This window comes from Chiloscyllium punctatum, chromosome 33 (assembly GCF_047496795.1).
Source record: "Chiloscyllium punctatum isolate Juve2018m chromosome 33, sChiPun1.3, whole genome shotgun sequence".
Lineage (NCBI taxonomy): Eukaryota > Metazoa > Chordata > Chondrichthyes > Orectolobiformes > Hemiscylliidae > Chiloscyllium > Chiloscyllium punctatum.
In genome coordinates, this window is record NC_092771.1 from 30077339 (window position 1) to 30099003 (window position 21665).

The 21665-nt window shown below is 41.7% G+C and overlaps 1 protein-coding gene across 1 annotated transcript in view; it reads right to left on the minus strand.

Annotated features, from left to right (window-relative positions):
• Positions 1–13392: 13392 nt before the first annotated feature.
• The window catches only part of idh3a (isocitrate dehydrogenase (NAD(+)) 3 catalytic subunit alpha), a 36517-nt gene continuing 28244 nt past the window's right edge, over positions 13393–21665 (minus strand). The window contains exons 9-11 of the mRNA XM_072553284.1: positions 21035–21119; positions 18962–19114; positions 13393–13770 (exon numbers count right to left, since the gene is read on the minus strand). Of these exons, the coding sequence (XP_072409385.1) occupies positions 13687–13770; positions 18962–19114; positions 21035–21119 (322 nt within the window). The 3' untranslated portion in view covers positions 13393–13686. The remainder of the gene's footprint in view (positions 13771–18961; positions 19115–21034; positions 21120–21665) is intronic.

The window sequence follows — 21665 nt, forward strand, 5'->3', positions numbered from 1 at the left end:
GCCCATTCAAGTTGCTGTTCCACACTTTTGTACTCAGTTCAGATAGAACCACTGCAGGTTTTACTCTGTATGTGTTGACTTCAGATTCATGAGACAGCTTGCTGGTAAATGTTGAGCTTAGATAGGTGAACATGTTAATAATCTTCAGCTTAACATTATTGACAATGTGGACTGTGTCATTTGTCTTCCTGATGTTAATGGTTAAACCAGGTCTGGAATGAGTTACATCACTGTTGAGCAACTCTCTGATGGAGACTTGGCCTGCTTTTGGCTTCAGGCTGGCAAATAGCATTCAGTCAATGCTAGTGTGTAAATAGACACCGTTTTTGGATGAATTAAAGTAAATAACAATTGAGAAGAATAAAACAATATAAAGACTGTGCACTGAAATTGGGAATCAATACTGCTTTAAATCAAAGAAGTGGTGGAAAGGTTTGGCTGTGTTAAAAGCAATTTACTGGAAGACACTGAGAGTTGTACGTACAATATTACCGTACTTGAGCAGCGAGGGAAAATCCCAGATAAACTAGTGTTGAGAGAGTTCAGGGCAGTTCTGCCCAGAGACATCATTAAATTGGTGTCAGTTGTTATGTGATGAGGAGAGCTCAACATGGTTAGTTCTGGAGAAAGAGGCTACAGCCTTGTATGGGAAAAGAGTAGAAGGGCTCCAGTCATAGGGGATTCTATTGTAAGGGGGGTAGACAGGCAGTTCTGTGATTGAAAACAAGACTCCCAAATGGTATGTGGCCTCCCAGGTGCACGGCTCAGGGATGTCTCAGATCAGCAGCAGAACATTCTGAAGGGGGAGGGTGAACAGCCAGCTGTCGTGGTGCATGTAAGCACCAACGATATACGTAAAACAACAGGATGAGGCCCTACAAGCAGAATTTAGGGAGGTAGAAGCCAAGTTAAAAAGTGGGACCTCAGAGATAGTAATTTCAGGATTGCTACCAGTGCCACGTACTAGTCAGGATAGAAATGAAAGAATAATCAGGATGAATGTGTGGTTTGAGAGATGGTTCAGGAGGGAGGGGTTCAGATTTTTGGAACATTGGGACCGGTTTTGGGGGAGGTGGGAGTATTACAAATTAGATAGTCTATACCTGGGCCAGACTGGAACCAATGTCCTTAGGGATGTTTTGGCTAATGCTGTTGTGATGGGTTTAAACTAATGTGGCAGGGGGATGGGAACCAAATGAGAAGGTTAGTGGACAGTAAGGAAGTAGTAATTAAAGGCTTTGGGGAACAAGGTAATGAAGTCAGCGTGACTAAGAGGAAGAGTTGTTGTAGTCTTACTAGACCATAGGGGCTGCTCTCTTCATTAGAGAGAAGTGGCTGGTGGTGATTTAACCTGAGGGCCATCAGACCTCAGGTGAGGGAAGAGGTTGAGAAGGAGAGCCAGTGATGGGAATTGAACCCATACTGTTAGCATCACAGTATTGTGTAAAGCAACAATCCAGCCAACTGAACTAAACCAATTCCCAAGGGGAAGAGTAGGCAGGGAGCAGGTGATAAATGTGAACGGTCAGGTAAGGTGCATTTGTTTTAATGTGAGAAGTGTAGTAGGTAAGGCCGATGAGCTAGTACCTGGGAATATGACATTATTGCTATTACTGAGACTTAGTTGAGGGAAGGGCATGATTGGCAACTAAATATCCTTTAGTTGCTTCAAGTGGGATAGAGAGGGAGGTAAAAGGGGTGGAGGCATTGCATTACTGGTCAGAGAGGATATCACAGCTGTGCTGAAGGAGGGCACTATGGAGGAGGCAATGTGGGCAGAGCTTGGAAATAGAAAGGATGCGGTAACAATGTTGGGGCTCTCTACTATAGGCCTCCCAACAGTGAGCATGAGATAGAGGTACAAATATGTATACAGATTATGGAGACATGTAGGAGCAACAGGATGGTGGTGAAAGGAGATTTTAATTTTCCCAACATTGACTGGAATTCACTTAGTGTTAGAGGTCTAGATGGAACATCCAGGGGGTTTATAGAGCAGTATGTAAGGAGCATCCAGGAGGGTTTTATAGAGCATTATGTAAATAGTCCAACTCGGGAAGGGGCCAAACTGGACCTGATGTTGAGGAATGAGCCTGGCCAGGTGGTTGAAGTTTCAGGAGGGGATTATTTTGGGGATAGTGATCACAATTCCGTAAATTTTAGAATAGTCATGGACAAAGGCAAGAGTGGTCCTAAAGGAAGAGTGCTAAACTGTGGGAATGCCAACTATAGCAAAATTTGGGAGGAGCTGGGGAATGTGGTTTGGAAGCATCTGTTTGAAGGTAAATCCACTTTTGACAAGCAAAGAGAGGTGGATTAGTGTGCATGAACGGCATGTCCCTGTGAAAATGAGGGATACAAATGGCAAGATTAGGGAACCATGGATGACAGGTGAAATTGAGAGACTAGCTAAGAGGAAAAAGGAAGCACTTAGAAAAAGGTCTAAGTGACTGAAAACAGACGAAGCTTTGGAAGAATATTGGGAAATGAGGAATTAAGAGGGCTAAAAGAGGTCATGAAATATCTTTAGCAAAGAGAGTTAAGGAAAATCCCAAAGCCTTTTATTCATATGTGAGGTGCAAGAGGGTAACTAGGGAAACGGTTGGTCCACTCAAGGACAAAGGAGGAAAGTTATGCGTGGAGACAGAGAAAATGGGTGAGATTCATAATGAGTACTTTCCATCAGTATTCACCAAGGAGAGGGACATGACGGATGTTGAGGTTAAGGACGGACGTTTGATTACACTAGGTCAAGTCGGCATCTGGCTTTAAACAGGCTACACCTTTTTTGAGGTATTTTAGGTGTTAGAGGTGATTTCCTCAAACTCCAGGAGCAGCAATCACTGTTTTATATGTTGTTGCATTGGTTTGGAACTTTGGAGGAAAAAAAATGTCAAAACAACAGCACTTGTAAAAGGGAGAGGAACAGACAAAGACAGCACATGGTGAGGTCAGTGCAGGAGAGAGAGAGAGAGAGAAAAAAAACCCACACTGCTAACGGATACAGCAGTGAACCTGCACAGTTACTGCCATTGCTGTTTAAATTCATGTATCGGTGGACATCGGAGTGCTTCTGGGAAAATGGACAAACAGTGAAATTCACAACTAATCTTGGAGGAACCTGTTTAGGAGAGGTCACAGCACAGAAACAGAAGGGAATATTTAAACATGGCCTTACAGTAAGTCTGTAGTAACGAATAGAGTGAGTTCTTTCTTGATTATATGTTTTATTGAGGTATGTCTCTTGATTAAACTTAAAAATGTAAGCCATAAGTATTATGTTAGACTGGAGCAGTGTTTTGTAGAGGAATAAGACAGAGCTATTTTCTGGGTCTGTAGATTGAAAGAAGCAAAAATGGTCTTTAGTAGAGTGATATACTCTTCTTGTCAGATGTGGGATTTAGAGAGAGTTTATGTGTTACTGAGGATTATATCTGCAATAAATGCCATTGGTTGCAAATCCTATCAGATTGAATAGATTGGGTAGAGAGACCATTTGAGGCAATAAGGAATTTACAAGAGCAAGGGGATATGATGGATGGGAGTTTTCGGAGTGGGGGAAAGTATCATGTACAGTCACATAGATGGGTTAACTCCAGGAAAGGTAAGAGAGTTAGGCAGTTAGTGCAGGAGTCTTCTGTGGCTATCCCTATTTCAAACAAGCATGCTATTTTCGAAAATGTAGAGGGTTATGGATTCTCAGGGGAATGTAGCACAAACAGCCAAGTTTCTGGCTCTAATGTAATGAGGGAAACGTTGGGTTCCAAGAGATCAATTGTGTTCGGGGACTCTCTAGTCCGAGGCACAGATAAATGTTTCTGTGGCCAGCAGCGAAAAATCAGAATGGTGTATTGCCTCCCTGGTGCCAGGATGAAGGATGTCTCAGAGAGGGTGCAGAATGTTCTCAAGGGGGACAGGGGGTCATTGTTCACATAGGAACCAACAACATAGGAAGTGAAAAGGTTGATATTCTGAAGGGAGAATATACAGAGTTGGGCAGGAATTTAAAAAGGAGATCTTTGAGAGTAGTAATATCTGGATTACTCACGGTGCTGCAAGCTAATGAAGTCAGGAATGGGAGGATAGAGCAGGTGAATTCATGGCTGAGGAGCTGGTGTATGAGAGAAGGATTCATATTTTTGGATCATTGGAATCTCTTCTGGGGTAGAAGTGACCTATACAAGAAGGACGGATTGCACCTGAATTGGAAGGGGACTAATATACTGGCAGGGAGATTTGCTGGAGCTGCTCAGGAGGATTTAAACGATTAAGATCGGGGAGGTGTGGGACCCAGGGAGCTAGTGAAGAAAGAGATCAATCTGAGACTGGTACAGTTGAGAATAGAAGCGAGTGAAACAGTCAGGACAGGCAGGGACAAAGCATAGACCAAGATGGGATTGATAAATTAAACTGCATTTATTTCAATGCAAAGGGCCTAACAGGGAAGGCAGATGAACTCAGGGCATGGTTAGGAACATGGGACTGGGCTATCATAGCAATTACAGAAACGTGGCTCAGGCATAGACAGGATTGGCAACTTAATGTTTCAGGATACAAATGTACAGGAAGGACAGAAAGGGAGGCAAGAGAGGAGGTGGTTTGGCGTTTTTGATAAAGGATAACATTACAGCTCTACTGAGGGAAGATATTCCCAGAAATACATCCAGGAAAGTTATTTGGGCTGAACTGAGAAATACGAAAGGGATGATCACCTTATTGGGATTGTATTATAGACCACTTAATAGTCAGAGGAAATTGAGAAACAAACTGATAAGGAGATCTCAGCTATCTGTAAGAATAATAGGGTAGTTATGGTAGGGGATTTTAACTTTCCAAATATTGACTGAGACTGCCATAATATTAAGAGTTTAGATGGAGAGGAATTTGTTAAGTGTGTACAAAAAAGTTTTCTGATTCAATATGTAGATGTACCTACGAGAGAAGGAGCAAAACTTGACCTACTCTTGGGAAATAAGGTGGAACAGGTGACTGAGGTGTCATTGGGGGAGCACTTTGGGGCCAGCGACCATAATTCTATTAGTTTTAAAATAGTGATGGAAAAGGATAGACCAGATCTAAAAGTTGAAGTTCTAAATTGGAGGAAGGCTGATTTTGACGGTATTAGGCAAGAACTTTCAAAAGCTGATTGGGGCATATGTACTCAGGTAAAGGGACAGCTGAAAAATGGGAATCCTTCAGAAATGAGATAACAAGAGTCCAGAGACAATATATTCCTGTCAGGGTGAAAGGGAAGGCTGGTAGGTACAGGGAATGCTGGATGACTAAAGAAATTGAGCGTTTGATTAAGAAAAAGAAGGAAGCATATATCAGATATAGACAAGATAGATCAAATGAATCCTTAGAAAAGTTTAAAGGCAGTGGAGTGTACTTTAAGAGGGCAATCAGGAGGGCAAAAAGGAACATGCGATAGCTTTGGCAAACAGAGTTAAGCAGAATCCAAAGGGTTTTTACAAATACATTAAGGACAAAAGGGTAACTAGGGAGAGAATAGGGCCCCTCAAAGATCAACAAGACGGCCTTCGTGTGGAGCCACAGAAAATGGGGGAGATTCTAACTGAGTATTTTGCATCAGATGGGAAATAGATGGTGACATCTTGAAAAGTGTCCATATTACAGAGGAGAATGTGCTGGACATCTTGAGACACATAAAATTGGATAAATCCCCAGGACCTGATCAGGTGTACCCTAGAACTCTGTGGGAAGCTAGAGAAGTGATTGCTGGGCCTCTTACTGAGATATTGGGATCATCGATAGTCACAGGTGAAGTGCCAGAAGACTGGAGGTTGGCTAATGTGATGCCACTGTTTAAGAAGGGTGGTAAGGACAAGCCAGGGAACTATAGAGCAGTGAGCCTGACCTCGGTGGTGGGCAAGTTGATGAAGGGAATCCTGAGGGACAGGATGTACATTTGGAAAGACAAGGACTGATTAGGGATAGTCAACATGTGTGGGAAATCATGTCTCACAAACTTGACTAAGTTTTTTGAAGAAGTAATAAAGAGGATTGATGAGGGCAAAGTGGTGGATATGATCTATATGGACTTCAGTAAGGCGTGCAACAGTCTCCCCATGGGAGACTGGTTAGCAAGGTTGGATCTCATGGAATACAGGGAGAACTAGTCATTTGGATACAGAACTGGCTCGAAGTAGAAGGCAGAAAGTGGTAGTGCAGAGTTATTTTTCAGACTGGAGACCTGTGACCAGTGGAGTGCCACCAGGATTGGTGCTAGGTCCTCTACTTTTCATCATTTATGTAAATGAATAGGAGGTATAGTTAGTAAGTTTGCAGAGGACACCAAAATTGGAGGTGAAGTGGACAGCGAAGAAGGTTACCTCAGATTACATCTGGATCTTGATCAGATGGGACAATGGGCTGAGGAGTGACAGATGGAGTTTAATTCAGATAAATGTGAGGTGCTGCATTTTGGGAAAGCAAATCTTAGCAGGACTTATACACTTAATGGTAAGGTCCTAGGGAGTGTTGCTGAACAAAGAGAACTTGGAGTGCAGGTTCATGGCTCCTTGAAAGTGGAGTCGCAAGTAGATAGGATAGTGAAGAAGGCGTTTAGTATGCTTTCCTTTATTGGTCAGATTATTGAGTACAGGAGTTGGAACATCATGTTGCGGCTGTACAGGACATTGGTTAGGCCACTTTTGGAATATTGCGGGCAATTCTGGTCCCCATCCTATCAGAAAGATGTTGTGAAACTTGAAAGGGTTCAGAAAAGATTAGGATGTTGCCAGGGTTGGAGGATTTGAGCTACAGGGAGAGGTTAAATAGGCTAGGGCTGTTTTCCCTGGAGTGTCAGAGGCTGAGGGGTGACCTTATAGATGTTTATAAAATTAAGAGGGGCATGGATAGGGTAAATAGACAAAGTCTCTTCCGTGGGGTGGGGGGTTCAGAACTAGAGGGCATAGGTTTAGGGTGAGAGGGGAAAGATATGCAAAAGACCTAAGGGACAACCTTTTCACTCAGAGAGTGGTACGTGTACGGAATTAGCTGCCAGAGGAAGTGGTGGAGGCTGGTACAATTGCAACATTTAAGAGGCATCTGGATGGGTATATGAATAGGAAGGGTTTGGAGGGATATGGGCCGGGTGCTGGCAGGTGGGACTAGATTGGGTTGGGAAATCTGGTTGGCATGGACGAGTTGGACCGAAGGATCTGTTTCCATGCTGTACATCTCTATGACTCTATATGGAGGGAAGAAGTATAGGGTATTCTAAAAGGCATTAAGGTGAAGAAGTCCCCAGGTCTGGCAACATTCTTAAACACGGGTTAGGTCCCAGAGGACTGGAGAATTGCTAATGTTGTCCCCCTGTTTAAGAATGGTCGCAGAGATCATCCAGGTAATTATAGACTGGTGAGCCTGATGTCACTGGTAGGGAAGCTGCTGGAGAAGATACTGAGGGATAGAATCTATTCCCATTTGGAAGAAAATAGGATTATCAGTCATAGGCAACATGGTTTTGTGTCGGGAAGGTCATGTCTTACCAACTTAATCAAATTCTTTGCAGAAGTGACAAAGTTGATTGTTGAGGGAAGGGGTGTAAGCTATCATATACAGGTGTATATGGATTTCAGTAAGGCGTTTGATAAGGTTCCCATGGTAGGCTGACAGAGGAAGTGAAGTCGCATGGGGTCCATGTGTGTACTAGCTAGATGGATAGAGAACTGGCTGGGCAGCAGGACACAGAGAGTAGTAGTGGAAGGGAGTTTCTCAAAATGGAGAATTGTGACTAGTGGTGTTCCACAGGGATTCATCGTGGGACCACTGTTTGTCATATATATATATAAGTGATCTAGAGGAAAGTATAGGTGGTCTGATTAGCAAGTTTACAGATGACACTAAGATTGGTGGAGTAACAGATAGTGAAGGGGACTATCAGAGAATGCAGCAGAACATAGATAGATTGGAGAGTTGGGCAGAGAAATGGCAGATGGAGTTCAATCCGGGCACATGCAAGGTGATACATTTTGGAAGATCTAATTCAAGAGCAAACTATACAGCAAATGGAAAGGTCCTGGGGAAAAGTCCTAGGAAGAAGGTGTAAAGGAGATATCAGAGGTAGGTAGGTTCTTTATGCAGAGAGTTGTGAATGCATGGATGCGTTGCCAGCTGAGGTGGTGGAAACAGTCATTGGGGACATTTAAGCGACTGCTGGACATGCACATGGATAGCAGTGAGTGAGGGGTGCGTAGGTTAAGTTACTATATTGTACATTAGGATTAAGTCTCGGCACAACATCGTGGGCTTAAGGGTCTGTTCTTTGCTGTACTTTTCTATAACATCTATATCTATCTATAACAAAATTGATATACAAAGAGATCTGGGTGTTCAGGTCCATTGTACCCTGAAGGAGGCAATGCAGGTCGATAATGTGGTCAAGAAGGCATTCGGCATACTTTCCTTCATCGAAGAGGGAATTGAATACAAGAGTTGGCAGGTCATGTTACAGCTGTATAGATTTTGATTCAGTCAGATTTGTAATAATGCATACAGTTCTGGTTGCCACATTACTAAAAGGATGTGGATACTTTGGAGAAGGTGCAGAGGAGGTTCACCAGGATGTTGCCTGGTATATTCGGGGTCATGAGTTCAAGATGAGAGGGGAAACGTTTAAGGGAGATACACACTGAAAGTTGTTTACACAGAGGGTGATGGGTGCCTGGAATGCATTGCCAGCAGAGGTGGTAGAGATGGACACAATAGCATCATTTAAGATGTATCTAGACAGATACATGAATGGGTAGGGAGCTGAGGGATACAGATCCTTAGAAAATAGATGACAGGTTTAGATAGAGGATCTGGATCAGCGCAGGCTTGGAGGGCCGAAGGGCCTGTTCCTCTGCTGTAATTTTCTTTGTACCTTATTTGTTACTTGGCCCTTTGTGTGCTTATTTGTGTGGGTTTGGGAACATTTTTTTAAAAAAGGGATAGAGTTTAAGTTATAAAGTTAATAGTTAACAATTGTGATGTTGCTGTCACATTAACAAGGTTATTTTGTCCTTGGGGTTTTTTTTTGAGAAGTCGTAAAGGCAGAGATGCCGAGGGGTCTCGGAAGAGCCTAGTTTAACAATGGAGGAGAGTGGCCACTTCTCCCACAACAGTTTTTTTTCTAGTTTGGTTTAGCTATGGCAGTCACAAAATGCTGGAGTCCAGGAAAGGTTGCAAACTTCAGCAGATGATTCCTGACTGACTTTCTCTCTGAAATCTCTTTGGATGTTGTTCCCTCTTGCCCGTAAGAATGTGTGTTTCAATTTATCTTTTTGCCAAGGGATGTGTTCATGGGATGTTACTGGATTGGAACAGTTTCTTAGTTAAGTTGCTGTATCAGCTTGGTTAAATTTTCCAATAGTTAAGTTCTTCTAAATTCAGTTTTTTTTTGTTCGTGTTTCAAGTCTCGTGTGTAAATAAATTGTTTGCTTAAAGCTGAGTGGTTTAACCAGCTGCATCACATCCAGAATATCCACTTCACATCTGCCTTTAAAATAAGAAAACGTTAGGGTCGAGGCTACATTCTGGGAATATTTTGTAGGAGTCTGGCCTGGCCATAACACAATTCGTATTTCTGTCGCGTTATTTGCAATAAATTACTTTACTTTTAAAACGGAAAAAGTGGCGCACGTTTTTTTAATCTGAATGAGACTGGCACTCTGGTAGTTTCATCAAGTTTTCACATTTGTGATGTTGCAGGAAATAGTGAGGCTAGATTTACAGTATACTATCCCCACTAAGAGTGACAGCACCATAAAGCAACTGTTTTACCCCACAGTGGATCTCAAAGGTTCTAATGCTTCCCTGTCATAAACCGATCATGTTGTTATCAGACAGATCACAATCAGCAGCTTCAGCATGTAGTCACTTTTTCCAGCATCTTCGATTGGCTGCATCTGCTCACATGATCAAATGTGTTGGCAAGATTTATCAACATTTTTCTTGCAGTAACTGGGCTGAGAGGTTCATGTCCATTGTGGATCTTCTGATCCTGAAGGTCAGGAAAGATGTGCTAAGCCAGATCTGCTGTCTGACGAGGGTAAATAATTTCAAACAGCAAATACTTTTCCCATTGCACTTAACAAAGCAATCCCTCAATCGCTTCTGGTGGTTGTGCTTACCCTTGTATTTGGTTACAACTGTTGCATCACCTTTATCCTTATTCTGGTCACTCTCCAGAAGAGATGAAGAAGCTCATTCAGCTGCCTAAGTGATACCTTTCAGTTCTTGAGGTCAGGGGGTATATCATCAGTAACTGGAGCAACCTGATCAATAGCTTTTCTAAGCTCCTCCAACTGTGACGTTATAGCTCCCACAGGGACACTGTTGGCCCTAGAGTACAATTCATTAGTGTTAAACCATCTTAGCACATGTTAATCAGTCAGCTATAATCTCCTGTGCTTTTGTTTCAATGAAGCTATCTCCTTTGTTGATGCACCTGGTGTACTTTTGATCCAATCAGATACATCGCATGTTTCCTAGTATTTGAATATTCCCGCAGTTTTAACCAGTCACAGCGTTGAGCAATCTGTGAGCAGCTGTGCATGCATTGTCTTCCCATTTGAATCACTCCCAGGATTATTTAGAATGAATCATGTGTCATCAATAGCATGACAGTGATGTTAGCCTCAAAGCAGTTGTATTTTTCAATACTTGCATTCCATATGTTGAGTGCACAGTATTGCAAACTATGTCTCAAAGTATGATCCATGTCACATCTGCACTGTGTGGAGTTGCCAGAAAGTGTCCATTCAATTTGGTTGGTAAAGCTTAGTTCTCATCTGGGCAGACATCATGGCTGACAATGGTGCCAAGATAGTCTTTCTACTGGAATGAAAAAAACGAGTTGGAACCTCATGCTGGATTGATCACAGTCTGCATTGTGGGAGCAGAAAATATTGAGAATATTGAGAGATGGTTCAGCTGGTGTCAACATCCTGATCTTGAATGTCACCTGCACACATTGTGGCCCGGCCCATTCTGAAAGTGTTATAGCTGCACAAAAGTTGAGGTAATAGTAAAGCTCAAGTCGTCACTCTCTGTTCTCAATTACCATTTACATCTCATAATGTCTGAGGCAGGACAGCCTTATAGCCTACACTCATTAGAGATCAGCAGACAATGCTCCCTTTGCAGCATAGAAATAACTAGACTAGATAAGACATTACTGGCCATCCTAACTGCCCTTCAGATGCAATGGCTCGGTTAGTGAGGTAAGGGGCGCCTGAGTGTTGGAAAACAATCTTGGTTCCCAGGAAATACCATTGGACCAAATAATTGTCAAATAAAGTAGTATTGTGTATTGATTGGTAATTGTTTGAATGTACTATGCAATCATGGCCTGTACCTTCTTTTATAAAAATGTCTGTTTTAAGCCAGGTGTGCAGCTCCTCCAAGGAGTACGGAAGTATACAACATCTGTGTTTCTGGACGCTCTTCACCCGTCCGTATGAAGAAATAAAGAATGAAGTCTTAAAGAACCAGACTGATTGTGAGTGCTTATTGACCAATCATGGAACCGAGAGACCATCCCCCCCCCCCGCCCCCCGCCATGGTCCAGATCTTCACTCATAACACTGGTCTGCGTAATGGAGCAGTATCTGGATCATTGATATTTATTTTCCAGCTTTAAGACATTCTTTAGAACAACTTATTTGACATAGCTTTTCATTATTTGGCTTGGTGTCTTATTTTACTTTAGAATATTGTGGAAAGAAGGTGGCTAAAAGGGGATTTGATAGAGACATACAAGATGATCAGAGGATTAGATCGGGTAGACAGTGAAAGTCTTTTTCCTAGGATGATGAAATTAGCTTGTATGATGGGGCATAACTACAAATTGAGAGGTGATAGATTTAAGACAGAGGCAGGTTCTTTACTCAATGGTAAGGGCATGGAATGCCCTACCTGCCAATGTAGTTAACTCAGCCACATTAGAGAGATGTAAACAATCCTTGCATAAGCACATGGATGACAATGGAATAGTGTAGGGGGACAAGCTGAGAATATTTCACAGGCCGGCACAACATCGAGGGCCGAAGGGCCTGTTCTGCACTGTATTGTTCTATGTTCCTGTTTAGGCACTTAGGATGTTTCATTACAATGGAAGTTACAATGTATTAGTTGTTGTTAATTCACATGGAGTTGGAAAGCAGTTAGAAAGAGTTAGCTGACTGTATGGAGGTGGTTTTCTACCACACAGTAGCAACTTCTTAAAAACAAAGGCTACACCATTAATGTTGCTCCTCAGAATTGTTCCCTTCGCAGATTAATGTTTCTCTTTCAGTGATGCATTTTAAACAAACTTGATCCTTGTACAGAATGTCCATGGCCAGCCTTTCAATGTTATCCCCAAACAATCCAATTGCTGTCACAGCCTTCCTTTTACAAAAAAAAAATCAATGTCTACAAAACATTTTGGTGTTTGATGTTGCTTGATAATTTGATGCTAATGAGCAGCTATGAAGCGAAGTCTTCTAATCTCTGCATAACCTCTCTCATCATCTGAATGGAAACAGCACAACTGCCAAAATGGAACCAAGCCCTTCCAGACAGCAGGTCGGGAGGAAGCAGAGGACGTATCAATGGGGGTTGATGAATCTCACAACCCACTTCCTCAGTGCTGCTTTATTTATCTCAACTCAGTTATTATTCAAGTTCCTAACTTCTTGTTTAGGGTTGAAACCATTTCAAACTAGTCATCAATACGACTGCTCATCGGATTTGAAGCTTAATTACGAGGATCAAGCAGTTACTGCTTTGAACTTTGGGTTTTGACAAGTCAATTATTTTGCTTGAGTTTCTGCTGAACTTCATTATCACAAAATGTAAACTCTATAACAAACTTGTGCAAGTGGGCAGTAATCCGAAAGGCAATTTATATTGAAAAGATTCCTGGATATATTTTAGTAATAACTTGGTGCATGCAGCTTTATTAATACAGCTGATTATGGGTTTATCACAAAAATAAGCATTTCGAATCAATAATCAGTCCACCATACTTGAATAACAGCATTAAATAACCAAAAATGACTTTTAAAAGCTGTATAGAACACTTTATATCCATTTCATTGGTGTAGTCAATATTATTGAATTTTAAAAATATTTAAAAGCTTTTAAAAATGCACCCTTATGTCTGAAAAAGGGCATAACTTAAGGTCAGCAAATGTGTGCAATTAGATAAAGATTTGAAATGGTGATGTGATGAATTTTATGGTTGGAGCCAGTTTGCAGCAAAATGTTTTCTTAAACAAGTACAAAAGCAGCTCAATTTGTGATTGCTTCTGTTCCACTGTTGAAGATGGGAATGTCCGGTCTTTAAAGCAACAACATTTAAAAACAGCCTTTCAAGGAGTGGCAAAATGGGAGAAGAAATGTTGTAACACGTTTTAATTAAAGGGAATGGCAGTGAACAATGAAATCTCATGACCAATCTCATTAGCAGCTTTCAAATAATAAAAAAAGACAACACAGTCAGTCAATCTGAACAAAAAATACTCTAAATAGAAAACAAACTGGAATGCCACTAATGAAAGCAAATCAGAGCTTTCAACCAAAAGTCACGATAAATGTTGCAGGACATTTGACAATTTACAGCAGTTGTTTGCACAGCAGTAATAGAGAATCCATCTATGTTGGAGCTGGTATTGCAAGAAAATGAACGGTGACTCAATCATGATCTCGCACTCTTCGGCAGATTTCACTGGTGAACTCTGAACATTTAGAATTGCCTCCAAGATCTTTGGTCAGCACCTAGAAAAAGATCAGCCTGGTTTAGCATGGGCAAGACACATGGAAAGGACTGATGGAATCTAGAGTTGTCAGACATGCACAATATCCATTGTCTCACAATGGAAGGTAGCCATGAAATCTGTATAATAACAGGTGTGATTCCTATTGTGACCTAAGCTGATGGAAATACTGGCCAAGTCAAAACTGTGATAACTTTGTTTAGCTAACTTGGTTAGTTACCATAATAGAGGTTGCAGATGTTCTTGAACAAAAACATAACATTCTATTACAAAAGAAAATAGTTAGATAGATTTCAACAAACATTAAACATTCCAACTCCCCCCCCCCCCCCCCCCCCACCCCATTCTATCCATTAGAGACTCAAGTCCAGAAAAATATTCTCCTATCTCATTTAAATGAGACCTTCCAGTTTCTCTCCCTCAAACTGTACAGACAACTTTATGGCCTAAACTTCTCAATTCTAGCAACCTGAAGATTTCTATCCCAAATCCTCCTGGTTTGAAAGTTTCACAATTTAGGGAAAACACTGCTACTACAGTAAAATAAAACAAAGAAATCTGAAAGAGAAATTGCTGGAGAAACTCAGCAGGCCTGGCAATACCTGTGGAGAGAAAGCAGAGTTAAGCAGAACTGAAAGAGGGTCACTGGACTAAAAACTCTGCTTTTTCTCACAGGTGCTGCCAGACTTGAGCTTCTCCCTCAAATCTATCCCAACATTATGCTCAAGACTAACTGCTGGACAGCATCCTGGGATTTTCTCACACCAGCTATCCTTTACAGATTAAGCAGAACCCATTGAAAAGAACGGTCAGAACTTTCTCTTGAAAAGTGAATGTTAAGAATGAGGGAAGATAATGGAAAGCTCTGGTAAGCTGAATAAACTTTGAGAAGTCTTTCCATCAGACATAAAAAGGACATGGCCTCAATATGAGGCAAAATAACCATTGACAGGATAAATATTTTGAGAGCAATGGTAGCAATGCTGCTGCAGTGGAAGCAGAATAGCAAACCAAAGCTTTCACAGAAATCTGAAGTTTCTGAATGGCATGTTGCACATGAACAACAGCATTTATCTTGAATAAGTGTAACTCTTCCAGTTGTTACTTCTCAGAAGCAGAAACAAATTCCATGACAAATACGGATTTTGAACACAATGTTTTGCTTCTATGTATCAGCAATGTCTAATTGCAACAAAACCCATACAAAATGCTTGGAAGATTTCTACAATCATCTCACTTACATAAAATTCAACTCTTATAAGCATGCCAAACAGATCCCATTGCCCAGATGAGAAAAGGGGTTATTGTAATTTATAAATATTGCCTGCAGGGGCTGCTGCAGCACAATGTGTCTCCATGCCTTCTCTGTCCTTCAGAGAAACATCTCCATTCAAACTGCCTGTATTTTAGGGCAGCACAGTGGTTAGCATTGCTGCCTCACAGCATCAGGGCCCTGGATCGGATTCCAGCCTCAGCCGACTGTCTTTGTGGAGTTTGCATATTTGGCTTATGTCTGCGTGGGTTTCCTGCAGGTGAACTGGTTTTCTCCTAGTCCAAAAATGTGCAGGTTAGATGAATTGGTCATGCTCAATTGCCCATTGTGTTCAGGGATGTGTAGGTTAGGTACATTAGTCAGGGGTAAAATATAGGGTAGGGGGAATAAGTCTGGGTGGGTTACTCTTTGGAAGGTCAGAGTGGACTTGTTGGGCTGAAGGGCCTGTTTCCAAACTGTAGAGATTCTCTGGATCTCTCTGTATTCACCAACATCTATAAACTCCCCTCAGTTTCTCTAACTACTTACACTTTACTAAACTGCCTTATATTTTACTATTTCACTGTACTGCCTGGTTTAGAACAGAATGTGCATGTTCTAAGTGCAACCAGACATCTGAGTGTTATTGCTCCTCAGGTCCTTTTTACATCTTTCCCCTCTCACTTTAAAATTTATGCCCTCTAGTTTGGACTCCCTACCCTGAGAAAAAGACCTGACTATTCATTCCATGTCCCTCATGAATTTGTGAACTTCAAAAAGATCACTCCTCAGCCTCCAAAAGCTCCAGGGAGAAAAGCCCCAGCTTATACAGCCTTTACCTATAGATCATACCCTACCAGAATGTAACACATCACATTTATCTAAATTCAATTCCATCTGCCACCCCTCGGCCCATCTGATCAACATCCTTTTATACTCTGAAGTAATCTTCTTTGCTGTCCACTACACCAATTTTGGTGTCATCTGCAAACTTACTAACTATACCCCCTATATTCACACCCAAATCATCAGTGGCCTAAGGTCAATGGTGATATTATTGCTAAACTGTTGATCCAGGTAATGTTCTCAGGACCTCGGCTCAAATCCCACCATGGCAGATTGTGGAATTTGAATTCAGTAAATATCTGGAATTAAAAGTGTAACGACAACTTTGAATCCATTGTCGATTGGTTGGAAAAACTCATCTGGGTCACTCATGTCCTTTAAGGAAGGAAACTGCCATCCTTCACATGGTCTGGCCAACAATGTGACTCCAGCAACATGGTCAACTCTCAACCCCACTCTGGGCAATAAACGCTGGCACTCACCAGTGATACCTACATCCCATGAGTGAATAAAACATAAGTAACTTAAAAGCAGTGGATTCAGCACATCGCTGGTCACAGGCCTTCAGTCCGAAAAACAAACTTCTACCACCATCACCACCCTATCTCCTACCTTCAAATCAATTTTGTATCAAACTGGATAGTTCGCCCTGGGTTCCATGTGATCTAACCTTGCTAACCAGTCTACCATGCAGAATCTTGTCAAGTACCTTGAAGTCCAAATAGACAAGGTCTAAGGGTCGAACTTCAATTTACTTTGTCACTTCTTCAAAAAATTCAATCAAGTTAGTAATTATTTCCCATGCACAGAGCCATGTTGACTATCAAGTCCTTGCCTTTTCAAATGAATGTAAATCTTGTTGCTCAGAATGCCCTCCATCAGCATATGCACCACTGACCTAGCCACAGTAGCCTGGCTTTCCCTTGCCACCTTTCCTAAATAATAGCATCACATTATCTACCCTTCAGTCTTCCGGCACATCACTTGTGCTGTCGATGGCACAAATATCTCAGCAAGGAGCCCATGATCTCTTCCCTATCTGACCACCAAGTTCTGGGATACACCTGATCAAATCCTAGGAATTTATCTACCTTTGTGTTTAAGATGCCCAGCACCACCTCTTCTGTAATATGGACTCTTGAAGACATCACTCCCCAAGTTCCCTAGCTTCCATGCCCTTCTCCACAACAGATATTGATGCAGAATATTCATTCACTTAATATCTCACCCATTTTCTGTGGTCCCACAAAAAGATGGCCATGTTGATCTTTAGGAGGCCCTATTCTCTCCCTAATTACTTTTTTGCCCTTAATGCAATTGTAGAATTTCTTTGGACTCTCCTTAGCCCTATGTGCCAAAGCTATCCCATGTCCCCTTCTTGCCCTCCTGATGTCCCCCTTAAAAGTATACTCCTACTGCCCTTTTCCTGCTCCAGGTATTCATTCAATCCCACTTGTCTAAACCTGACATATGTCTCCCTGTATTTCCTGACTGAAGCCTCAATTTGTCTAGTCATCTAGCATTCCCTGTACCCACCAGCCATGCCCTTTGCACTAATAGGAACATTTTTGAAAGGTTTGTAGCTCAGGTTGAAGTTTAGGGTGTAGGTTTGTTCGCTGAGCTGTGGATTTGATATCCAGATGTTTCATTACCTGGCTAGGTAACATCATCAGTGGCGACCTCCAAGTGAAGCAAAGCTGATGTCTCCTGCTTTCTATTTTATCTTTCTCCTGGATGGGGTTCCTGGGGTTTGTAGTGATGTCATTTCCTGTTCGTTTTCTGAGGGGTTGACAGATGGTATCTAGATCTGTGTGTTTGTTTATGGAGTTGTGGTTGGAGTGCCAGGCCTCTAGGAATTCTCTGGCATGTCTTTGCTTAGCCTGTCCCAGGATAGATGTGTTGTCCCAGTCGAATTGGTGTTTTTTCCCCCTCTGTGTGTAGGGCTACGAGGGAGAGAGGGTCGTGTCCTTTTGTGGCTAGCTGGTGTTTGTGTATCCTGGTAGCTAACTTTCTTCCTGTTTGTCCTACATAGTGTTTGTGGCAGTCCTTGCATGGAATTTTGTAGATGACGTTGGTTTTGTCCATGGGTTGTACTGGGTCTTTTAAAGTTTGTTAGTTTTTGTTTGAGAGCGTTGGTGGGTTTGTGTGCTACTAGGATTGAGGGGTCTTAGTAGTCTGGCTGTCATTTCTGAAACTTCTTTGACGTTTCGACACATCATACATATGATGTATGTATGGGACAGGCTAAGCAAAGACATGCCAGAGAATTCCTAGAGGCCTGACACTCCAACCACAACACCATAAACAAACAGACCTAGATACCATCTATCAACCCCTCAGAAAATGAACAGGAAATGACATCACTACAAACCCCAGGAACCCCATCCAGGACAAACATAAATAGAAAGCAGGAGACAACAGCTTCGCTTCACTTGGAGGTCACCACTGATGATGTTACCTAGCCAGGTAATGAAACGTCTGGATATCAAACCTACAGCTCAGCAAGCAAACCTACAACCTAAACTAACAGGAACATACTGTCTCTAAAGCTAGTTCTCATTTTTAAAGGTCTCCTGTTTTCCAACCGTCACTTTATCTATGAACTGCCTCCCCCAGTCAACTTTTGGAAGTTCCTGCCTAATACCAAAATTGGCCTTATTCCAATTTAGAACTTGAACCTTTGGAGCAGGTCTATCCTTTTTCATAACTATTTTAAAAAACAATTATGATCACTTGCCCTAAAATGCTCCCCCACTCATCTCAGTCACTTTTCCTTCACAAGTAGGTACATCTACATATTGTACAAGAAAATGTTCTTATTCATACTTAAAGTCCTCTACATCCAAGCCTTAAACACTATGGCAGTCCCAGTCCATGTTTGGAAAGTTAAAATCCCCTACTATTACAATCCTATTATCTTTACAGATAACAGATTTGTAATGCACTTTCACAAACAGAGCATATGGCTGTCAGGTTTGGGGAAGGCACTGACTGTTAGAGTTAAACCAAGTTTATACGTGCTCAGTTGTTGAAAGAGGATCAAGTAGTCCTGAAATGCTGATGTATTTCTAGAATTTATTTGTAGCATACCTACCTTTCCATCCTTAATTGTTTCAAAGCAGGCAGCTTCTATCTTTTTAGCATGACCATAGAGTTCGATGTGTCGCAACATCATTACAGCACTTAACAGGAGCGCTGTGGGATTTGCCAAATCCAACCCAGCAATGTCTGGCGCAGTTCCATGAACCTGGAGAACACAACAGAAGGCAATCAGCAAAGGACACTTAATCCTACTGCAAGCACTTACACAAATGCCTCCAATGTTTCACAAAATACAGGAAAATTATTAGTTGCACTGAACAAGTCCACAATTTTACAGTGATGCTAAGAGGAGAGGGTGGTGCAGTGGTAATGGCGTAATCAGGAGGTGAAGGCCAAGGTGGAACTTCAATCCAAAAGCCAGACAGTAGTAGTGATCATGACATTATAAAAGGGTTCCTGATTCCAAAGGTTGGCCAGGGAACTTGAGAACAGGAGCCATCAGCAGTTCAAGCCTGGTCTACCATTCTATTAGACGATGGCTGAATGAGGACCTTCAGTAAGCCAGGAGTATTTGCCCCGTATTGTCTTGAACAAATATCTGTGAACACACCTTGCTTTGAACCCTTACTCTTCTTGCATCTCCATAAGATATAGGAGCATAAGTAGGCCTTTCAGCCCGTCAGATCTTCTCTGCCCTTTAATGAAATGACTGATCTGATAATCAACTCCACTTTTACCTTTTTCCTCATACTGATTAAATATCTGTCTCAGCCTGGAATCCCGCTTCAAAAGCCCTGTGGTAAAGAATCCAACAGATTCACTATTATCCAAAAGAAGAATTTTCTCACGTCTTAAACAGATGACCTCTTATTCTGATCCATTTGTTCATGGCTTGCCCACAAGGGAAAAGTAATCTCTCTACATCTACCTTGGCAAGTCCTTCAAGAATCTATTTATATTTCAATAAGATTACCTCTCATTCTTCTGAACTCCAATGAGTACATGTCCAAACTACTCAATCTCAAGAAAATCCTTACATATGCAGAATCAACCAAATGAACCTTCTCTGGACTATTTCTAATGTCAGTACATCTTCCCTTGGATAAGGTGCCCAAAACTGTTCACAGTATTCCAACTGTAAGTCTAACTAATGTCTTATATAGTTTGAGAAAGACTTCACTATTTTTACACACTATTCCCTTTGAAATATTGGGCAACAGTCCATTTGTGTTCCCTAATTCCTGATGAATTTGGATGCTAACTTTGGGATTCATCAATGAGGATACCCAATTCCCTGTTCTACAGCTTTAATATTCAGCTCCTCTATTATTCCTGCCAAAGTGCATAACCTCACATATTCCCATATTCCATCCCATCTGCCAAGGTTTTAGCCATTCACTTAACTGTCTATATCACACTGTCGAAGCTGTCACCCTCGCTACCAGTCTTTATTTATTTTTGTGTCATACGCAAACTTGAGTATAGTACAAGTTCTCTCATTCACATTAATTTAAATAATCATAAATAATTGTGGCCTATGCACTGACCCTTGGCACACCACTAGTTACTGCTTGCTGTCCTGAAAATGTTCCCTTCATCCCTATTAGTTAACTAATCCTCGACTCTCGCTAATGTACTATTGGCTCTTAGCTTATTCAGCAGCCTTGATAGCAATACCTCAAACACCTTTTAGAAAATCCAAACATATTACATCTACTAGTTCTCCTTTATCTGTCTCCTTCGATCAGCTAGCCTCTCACCTCATTTAAAATCCTCATTTCCTATTGTTCCATACCAGTTTAAAAAACCTGAGCTAGCATCACTGCTTTCTTCCCACAGCTTCTGCAAGAGTGACTTTCCCAGCCTGTGACTTCACCCTCTTGTTCCTGTGCTCACTGCCCAATTTTCCTTCCCTGTTTCTATGTTAAACCCCATTGTATGCATTTATGACAGTTGCAGGTGTGGGTGTGGCCTGAACAAGGCCTGCCAACATTGCTAAATAAGCATAATGTTCCATATCAGAATTGCCATATCACAAGTGAATTTCATTCATTTAAAATATACATTTGTACACGTAGAATGTTTGAAGATCATTTCAATCTTTGAGATACACGACTCATCTTACAGACTCAAATATTGCAACTCCATTTTCTCCAATGTTTCCACTTGGTGTAACTCCTAGGCCTCCAATTAGTCCAGCACATAGATCACTGAAAGACAGAAAATATCCATGAGGAATATTTAGTAGTGGAGTCAACACCAACTAGCCACTACATGCAGAGCCCATCAACCTCCCGGTGACAACGGGTAGAGCCCAATGCTGTCACCAAGAGTGCTAAACGGGACAGATGTTGAACAGATCCAGCAACTCAAGATTGGGTATCCATGAGGTATTATGAGCCATCAGCAGTAGTATTACTGTACGCAATACAATTTGTAATCTTAAGCTTCAACATACCCCTCACTCTATTACCAACAACCCTAATGCTTTGAAGAGGGCATGCCAGTAGTAGCAGCAGCTGGAATACCTAAAAATGAGGGGTCAACCTGGTAAAGCTACAAACAGAACTGCCTGTATGCCAGTAAGCAGCAAAGAGTTACGAGCGATTCCACAGTCTACGCTCCGCAGCCCTGCCATATCCAATCGAATGTGATTGTGGGCAACTAAACAATTCATCGGAGGATATTCCATAAACATGCTCATCTTCAATGATGGGGAGCTCAGCACATCAATACAAAATATAAGACCAAAGCTT